The sequence below is a fragment of the Chelonoidis abingdonii genome, chromosome 20, assembly GCF_003597395.2.
Source record: "Chelonoidis abingdonii isolate Lonesome George chromosome 20, CheloAbing_2.0, whole genome shotgun sequence".
Lineage (NCBI taxonomy): Eukaryota > Metazoa > Chordata > Testudines > Testudinidae > Chelonoidis > Chelonoidis abingdonii.
Genome location: NC_133788.1, coordinates 834,148 through 842,617, shown reverse-complemented (window position 1 = coordinate 842,617; position 8,470 = coordinate 834,148). Strand labels below are relative to the sequence as shown.

Below are 8,470 nucleotides of genomic sequence, written 5' to 3'. Positions count from 1 at the left end.
AAGCAAATGCAGAATGGTTTGGCGCAGGGATTTGCCTGATGGTAACCCTGCCTGAAACCGATTCCCCCAAACTGCCACTCCTCCCATTGCACGCCCCCACGGTGCGGAGCAAGGCAGTCTAAGCAGGGAAATGACTCAGTGGTATCCCAGTTCCAGGTTGTACCCCAGGGATGCTGTCACACTAGCATTAGCTAAAACATGGTAGATAACACAGTTAAGAATTTATTATTGATGATTTATCACATTGAAATCTCCAGGAATACACCACTTACAGGAACTAGAATGATTACAGGAGCAAGTGTGAAAGCAGGGAGTACACTGATTATACAGGGAACACAGAGCCACTACCCATATTAAAACAGCTGCCAGCAAGAGTGCAGCTGCAATGGTGCTAAGCTGCTGGTGTAAACAGCTCAGGTTTGACAGAACTTTGGTTCAAACCAGGTTTCAATGTCACACTAGTAAAAATGCATTAAAAATCCATTAGTGACTGCACTATTGTTCCCATCAGGGTAGATGCATTGCTCCTGGCAGCTGCTGAAATATGGGTACCAACTTTGCTAGTGGAGACAAGCTAGGCAAGGCTGGCCTGCTGCAGGATCAGCACACGTCTGCTGGTTTAACCAGAATGGTGGAGGATTTGCACTGTCCGGAACTACAAAATCCAGCCCAGTAGATGTAGCCTTTCCCATTCAGCAGGACGTTTTGACACTTGTCGTACCACCAGCCTCCATAGCTACTTGCACAATTCCCACTGGTCTGGTCCTGATCCTTGTCAGTTGTGCTGAACTTCATGTTGTCGTGTATGCCCCCCAGGCCGGAGTGGTAGGTGGTAAAATAGTCCTTGCCGTCCCCAGAGTACCTGCCCAGCCTCAGCGAGTACCCACCGGGCTCATCCTCGACACTGAAGATGTCGTACTCCGCGTAGCGGGTGTTGTTGGATTTGTCCTCCACGACAAAGCGGACCTTGTAGGCATTCTGCTGCGTGAGCAGGGACAGGTACTCATTGCCCAGCCAGTAATCCTGCTGCACATTCCCAAAGCCGTACTTGTAGGTGCTCCAGGACTCCCTCCAGGTGATCTCTGTGTTGTAAGAATTTCTCTGGACAACAGTCCAGCCTTTGCCTTCGGTGTCCATGTCACACCACACCACCCGCGGGGGAGAGCCTGCCGGCTGGATGGCATACACCCCACTGGGGCTGTCTCTGGGAATGTAGCTGCAGTCTCTGGGGAACCCTGAAATACCACATACAACAAGGTCAGTAACAGAGAGAGCTGGACACAGCAGTCAGCTCAGTGGAGGCTGCCGGAGCAGAGCCAGATGTCAGGCTGTCATGAGATATCCATATATGTCAGTACCAAACCGGAAAACAAGCACCTTCTGCACCGAGGTGGGACTAGAGATAGGGCTACCTTAAGGGATAGGCACCATAATAATAGGAGATATACCTGTCTCCTAGAACTGGAAGGAACCTTGAAAGGTCATCAAGTCCAGCCCGCTGCCTTCATTAGCAGGACCAAGTACTGATTTTTGCCCCAGATCCCTAAGCGGCCCCTCAAGGATTGAACTCACAACTCTGGGTTTAGGAGGCTAATGTGCAAACCATAGGCCCAATACAGCAGAATTGGAGTTATGTTTCCATTTCTTGGGGTTGGGAAGAAAAGCTTGAAAACGTGACCTCAATATAACCGCTGCAGTGGCCCCACCTGCCTCCGCAGAGCCTGGAATGACCGCTCTGGTGGGGTAGTACCCCATTCCTCTCCATGGGGTGGGAATGCCCAGACTCACTGCTCTGGGGCTCCTGACACTCCCAGCAGAGGGCTTTGTGCGTGGCAGCAGGCAGGAGAGCATAGCAGATCCCCTGGCCCAAACAGAAACACCCAGTCTCTGTGTGGGGCCTGCAGTGCGCTGACTTGTAGTGGAATGATTTACTCCTGTGAGGATGCATTTGCGAAAGCAAACAGGCTGGTCTAGACTAACTGCACAGACTTCACCAGAAGGAACATTTAGGGACTCGCACTCCTGGCCATATCCTTATAAACTCAAGTTATGTTAGTTATCAGCTGTGGCTATTTCAGAGTCTGAGGAAGACCTCAGCAAGCAATTGCAGTAATTTATTTGAGGATTTTGCCTCTTTTCTTTGGAGCTGTCTGTGAGCAGCTTTCCATGTTCTCGATTGGTCATTTAAAATTATTCAGGAATAATTTTGTCTTTAGTGTGTTCGAGAGCAGTTCGTCTGCTGTTCCAAAGCTGAGGAATTAGGCAGGGCCAGCCCTGGGGGGTGCAGGGCCCAGGACATAGGCACCAAGTTTCTAATCTATCAGGGGATGCTCCCCCTGGCTCCATCCCGGCCCCACCCCACTCCACCCCTTCTCCCAAGGCCCCACCCCAACCCTGCTTCTTCCCACCCTGCTCCGTCCCGCTCTTCCCCGCCCATTTCAGCCCCTCCCTCTCACTCCTCTCCCCTCCCCCACAGCACCTCCTGACGCTACAAAACATCTGATCTGCGGCAGGTGGTAGGCAGTGAGGGGTGGGGGGGAGGTGCTGATCCGCAGGGCCCACCAGTGGGTGGGAGGTTCTGGCAAGTTCCTCCTTGCCCTTCCCCGGCCGCCTGCCACTAGCCGCTTGCCTCCTCACCCCTCCTGCTTCCTCATGATTTTATGGAAGTGCGGGGGCCCCCCAAAGCACAGAGCCTGGGGTGGTTGCCCCGATTCACCGTACCCAAGGGATGGCTCTGATTTTAGGTGAACACTCAGGTCACATGGTAAAATTTCGGTTTCATAACTCTGGTTACGAATTCAGAATTCACTTTTCTTTAGTATAACCCCAAAAATGAGCTGCTTGAGCGAACAACCCTGCCATAGAGCTGCTCACGCATTGCAGCTGGAATGTGAACAAATGGGGCACCAGCTTGGCCATGGCAAATCCCACAGAAAATGCAATAGACCACGCACAGCTATTCTTTCTCGACATTCACCCAAGTTTACCCTGAAGCCTCCAAAGAGGCTAGAGAGATTCCAGACTCACTGAGCGTGCAGAGGCCATGTGTGACATGGGTGACATACTGGGGATCGCAGGAGAAAGTCAGCTAGGGACAGAGCTTTGCCTTTCACAAGAGCCTGTTTTTGCAGAGCCCATTATTCTATAGCATGCAGCAGCCTGGTTCAGATGTAAATACAGCTCCCGCCATATGCCAGCACTCCTGCTGGGCCTTAGAAGCAGTGAGTGGGCTAGCAGCAGAGCAGTGCCAGTGTGAGCAAACCACACAGCAGCCCTTGTGCACTCAGCATGACAGGCCCCCCAGGAATCCTTGTGTCCTGCAGCTACTGCTCTGGGCCGACGACTCGGTGCAACCCAAACCACCACTCCACACTGGCCCAGGCGGTCACAGGGTCCATACTCACCACTCTGGGAAGTGACACTTGTGCCACTCCCATGCTCAGTGCTTTGGACAGGGGTTGTGCAGAAAGGAGTCATTGAGGCCACAGCTAGGAGGGCCAGGCATCCCTGGAGATGGCTCGTCCTGGCCCCGAACCCTGGAGGAAGAGGAACAGCTGCTATGAGACTGACCTAGCAGAGTGAGGGCTGGGCACCACAGCCCTCCAGCATCACCTCAGGAAGGCTCATTTTCCTTTGGACAGTGGCTCACTGGTGGTTGACAGCTCCCAAGAAGAATCTGACCCAGTGAAGCCAGGCTGGGGGCTCCCAGTCTGCCTCCTGCTGATGCAAATAGAATCTGGGATCAGAGCAGATGGAAATTTGTTGAAGTGGCAGCTTTGGCCAAGGTTGATAATTGCACCATTTGCAGCTGTGAAGTGGGTGAGAAACATCTTCACCTGACCCCAGAGCAAACCCTTCACCCAACCTCAGCAAATTTCCACAATTTCCTCCAGATTCAATGTTGCAAGGAGGTTTTAGGGGCAGAATGGAAGGTGTTCTGAGCTGGGGAAAAAAGCCTATTTGTTGGGGAAATCTAATAACTGAGGTGAAGCCATTCATGTTTAAAAAATGCATCTAAGCTGGGCCAGAAAGCACGCAGCTGCAGTTACAGAGCGTGCAACACCTCACTCAGTTTGTTCATTTGTATGTAACTATAAATGCAATAACTGGCTTTAAGCCAAAAGTGGGGCCCATTAGGCTGGAATAAACTCCTGAAGAAATGGGTAGAAGTCTCATTCTGAGTCCTTAAAACTATACTGGATAACAACAGACTGTAAGGACCAAGCCTGTGCTACCCTGCCGGAGACAGGCCCTCTCAGAGTCCAGAGAGGCCCTAGGCCACTTCCAGCTTTTAAGGCCCCTAGTCATAATAAATATAAAAAATGACGACACACCGTCTAATCTTGTGCCATCAGACCATTATGAACATTTTTAACTCTTTAATACGACAAACTCTATATCCATTAACAAAAAAATTATGTCTTTTACCAAATCACATCTCTTATTTGCTTAAATTTGCAGCTGTAAGGTGAGAGAGTGTGTCACATTTTGGTCTGATAGGGATGCGCATAAAAACAAGTTGTGAAACTTATCAAATGCCAAAAAATTTAAAAAGCACCACATTTTAGGTGAACTATTGGCTTGAAGCCAGCTGCTGCATTCACAGTTACATACAAATGTGCAAATTGTGTGAGGTGCTGCACTCTCTGTAAGTGCAGCTGCGTGCTTTCTGACCCAGCTTCAGGGCCGGCCTTTGGGGTGGGCTGTACAGTCCCACCCAGGAGGGGCATGCAAAAGGGGGCACTGTCAAGGTTCCTTCCCCTCTCTGAACTTTAGGGTACAGATGTGGGGGACCTGTATGAGAAACTCTAAGCTCAATTAACAGCTTAGATCTGGTCTGGCTGCCCCCACTCACAAGCACTACTTCCCTTCCCTGGGTAGCCTTGAGAGACTTCACCAATTTCCTGGTAACACAGATCCAACCCCCCTGTTCCACGTGTGCAGCTGCTGCTGCTTCTGTTCCCCACCACCACCCGCACCCTCTGACTGGGAGCCTCCTCCTGTCTGCTGGGGCCACTGATGTCAAGGTGTCCCGCTTCTCCCCAACCCCAACCCATGTACCCAATTTCCACTAAGCTGGGGTGACATGGGACAAAGGAAACCTATGCGTGCTCCTTCCTCTCTGGGTTCGGAGCTGCTGGTGGCTGTTTGTATCTGAACAAGTCTTCTGGCTCCTGACCCTGAGTGCTTTCTTAAAGAGACAGTGCACTCATACACTCACTCAGGCACACACACGCTCCCCGCAAAACAACACACACCTTCACATATTCCCCCCAACACACACATGCCAGGGTTCCTGCATCCAGGTCACTTTCCCAACCTGGGCCGGGTGGAGGCATCAGCAGCTGCTGCTCTCCTGCCTTCCCCTTACACAGCCCAGGCAGGGAAAGTGACCTGGATGCAGGGAGCCCTGACAACACTCCTCACAGCAGCAGTCCAGTGTGGGTGCAAGCAGCAATGCTCGCTGCTTTGTGCATCCAGCTCAGTTTCCCCACCACATGGGTGCAGAAGGGGAAACATGGGGACACAGTGCAGAGGTTAGGGGCTCAGGAGGAAGGTGCAGGGTAAGAATGAAGGGAATTCAGGGATTGGGGACAGGAGTTGGGCTGCAGGAGGGAGGTGCAGGGATTAGGTGTGAAGGTGGCACAGTGTAGGTGTTAGGGCACAGGAAGGGGGGCAGAGGTTGGGAGTGAAGAGGGTGTAGGGATTAGCGGCATAGGAGGGGGAGCAGGCATTGGGGCGAAGGGGGCACAATGCAGAGGTTAAGGGTTCAGGAGGGAGGTGCAAGGGATAGGAGTGAAGGGGGTGCAGGGACTGGGGGCAGGGTTTGGCATGAAGGGGGCACGTACAGTGCAGGGGTTGGGGCACAGGAGGTGAATGCAGGGGTTGGGGTGAAAGGGGCATGCACAGTGAAGGGTTTGGGGGGCAGGAGGGAGTTGCAGGGGTAGGAGTGAACGGGGGGCAGGGACTGGGGTGATGGTGACACAGTGTAGGTGTTAGGGTGCAGGAAGGGAGGCAGAGGTTGGGAGTGAAGGGGGTGTAGGGATTAGGGGGAGCAGGCATTGGAGCAAAGGGGGCACAGGTCAGAGGTTGGGAGGAAGGGAGGGTAGGGAGCTTGGGAAGCCTGTGGGGAGCCAGGGGCAATGGGGGGCAGCATGCCCATGAGGGCCAGGGGCACCAAAATGCAAGTTCTCCCAGGGTACCATTTTCCCTAAGGCCAGTTCTGCCAGCTTAGATGCAATTTTTAAACATGAATGGCTTCACCTCAGTTGTTAGATTTCCCCAACAAATAGGCTTTTTTCCCCAGCTCAAAACACCTTCCATTCTGCTCCTAAAACCTCCTTGCAACATTGAATCTGGGGCAAGCTGGGGAAATTTGCTCTGGGGTTGGGTGAACGGATTGAGGTTGGGTGAAGGGTTTGTTCTGGGGTTGGGTGAAGAGAAGAGAAGGAAGGTGAAGTTACTTAGGTCTCAGCCTGCCAGCCCTCTGTGGAGTGAGAGGGGAGACGCTGCTGTCACACTCCAGTGTGAGTGGGGATGGGGCCATGCTGGATGTTGGTAAGTAGCGTGTCAGGGCAACACCTCAGTCCTCCATGGTGCAGGGTCATAGAGGGGGCAGGTCTTGGGTGGAGAACAGGCATGTGTGGGAAGGCCTGGGCTTGATCCTCCTGATCCTAACGAGGTGCTTAGATATGTGTTCTCCTCTCTGCCCTCCCTTCTGCTGCTAGGTCGGATGGCTGCCCAGTAGCCCCTCATTGACACAGGATCGGGGCCCCTTGCATTCTCCCCCCGCCCCCCATCACTCTTTGCCTTGTCCTACCCGCAGCACTCTGCACCTGCATGAGCCGGCTCCAGCCTCTGATGTGGAATGAAAGGTTTGGGTAGGAAAATAACTCACCCATTCTGACGGTGCTGCTGAGCAAATGGGCAAGAAAACTGAATGGTCTGTCTGCCTGCTCCTGAGCACTGAGCTGCAATTTGTCCCTTTATAGCAGAGCTGACACCTCCGTCCTCACCCAGTTTACCTCAGAACCTCAACTCCCAGCAAGGAAGATTTGCATGTGCAGAAGGAAATAGTCACTGCTTGTGAGTCTTGGGCGGTTTTATTACCCACAATAATAGAAAATAGCCGGACAGTCCTCCCTCCTTCCTGAGAATGCCAGATACGCCCATGATCACAGAGCAGTGAGCCAGGGATTTCTGTTATTGACACTGTCCCAATTCGAAGCGTTTCTGAAGAACTGTCCAGGCACCTGAGCAAATAAGGAAACATATGGAAAGATCAATCCAGACAGGATGGGGGAATCTGGGCTCTGTAGGACCTGCAAAGCAATGTCAATAACCCAATGGGCAAGGGCAGGTTGAGAGTCGCTGCTTGTTACCACCTGTCGGCCGGTCAAGGGGAAGGGGGAATTAGCGGTTGGGCTCAGTCCGGTTGCCAGGTGCGAGCAGCACAGAACCAACCCATCCCCTGAGCTGGCTCTAGCTGAGCCCGTGGGCTGCAGTCTCTGTGCAGAGCCCACCTGGAGGTCGTCCCTCCAGCACTGATGCAATGTGGCTGGCAGGTGTGGGAGAAGGGGACTTGGTGAGTCTTTGTGCTGTTTTTCCTTTTCTACAGGAACATGGCGCTCTGGGTTCAAACTACAGCATAGCAATTTAGCAGATTGACCTCAGGAAAAACTGCCGAGCTGTAAGAGCCGTGGGACAATGGCACAGAAGAGAGGCCTAGGCAGCTTGTGGAAGCTCCTTCACTGGAGGTTTCAAAAGGAGGCTGGAGCCATCTGTCTTGGATGGTTTAGACGCATCAAATCCTGCATCTGGGCAGAGGTTAGACTAGATGACCCTTGCAGTTAGGGTGACCTCATATCCCGATTTTATAGGGACAGTCCTGATATTTGGGGCCTTTTCTTATATAAGGTCCTATTACCCCCACCCCCGTCCCGATTTTTCACACTTGCTATCCGGTCACCCTCCTTGCGGTCCCTTCTAACCCTCTGGTTCTATGATTTTAGAACTGAAGGGATTCTGGGTCATGAAGTCCAGTTGCCGCTGTAACAGGCAGCCCCCTCATACAGCCCCCTCAAAAATTTATCATGCTCTAGTTTGAAATTAATTAGGTTGTTTGCTCCCACTGCTCCTGTTGGGAGGTGTCACGGACTCACAGATCGTGCCCACTCTTGGCCCTGTGCAGTCCGTGGGGGGGTGCCCCTTTCAGTGAGACAGCCCTTCTCAGGGGTCCACTGTCTCTCAGGGTCAGGCCCCTCCACGTCCTGGAGCTGCATCTCTCTGAGCCTTAGCACGTCTGTCTCTCCGTGGGCCCCCTCCGGGAGTCCACGCACTCTGGACCCCCTGGGCCTCTTCACCCCCAAAGGGGCTGATGCAGCCCTGTTCTCTAGACCGGAGTGACTCTCAGCCAGCATAAAACAGGAGGGTTTATTGAGAGTTGAACACAGCACAGGAAACCCTCAGG

The 8,470-nt window shown here is 52.8% G+C and overlaps 1 protein-coding gene across 1 annotated transcript; it reads right to left on the bottom strand.

Annotated features, from left to right (window-relative positions):
* Positions 1 to 431: 431 nt before the first annotated feature.
* Positions 432 to 7,151, bottom strand: LOC116818738 (fibrinogen-like protein 1-like protein). Its single transcript, XM_032769938.2, has 3 exons — positions 6,899 to 7,151; positions 3,405 to 3,536; positions 432 to 1,235 (listed from the first exon to the last, which is right to left on the bottom strand). The coding sequence occupies exons 1-3, from the start codon at positions 6,900 to 6,902 to the stop codon at positions 601 to 603; spliced, it is 771 nt and encodes a 256-aa protein (XP_032625829.1). The 5' UTR covers positions 6,903 to 7,151; the 3' UTR covers positions 432 to 600.
* Positions 7,152 to 8,470: the final 1,319 nt, after the last annotated feature.

Excerpts from the sequence above, each read along its gene's own strand:
- LOC116818738 (XM_032769938.2), bottom strand. Across the intron at positions 1,236-3,404 it reads AAGTGTCACTTCCCAGAGTG|GGTTCCCCAGAGACTGCAGC; the intron begins GTGAGTATGGAC and ends GTGGTATTTCAG.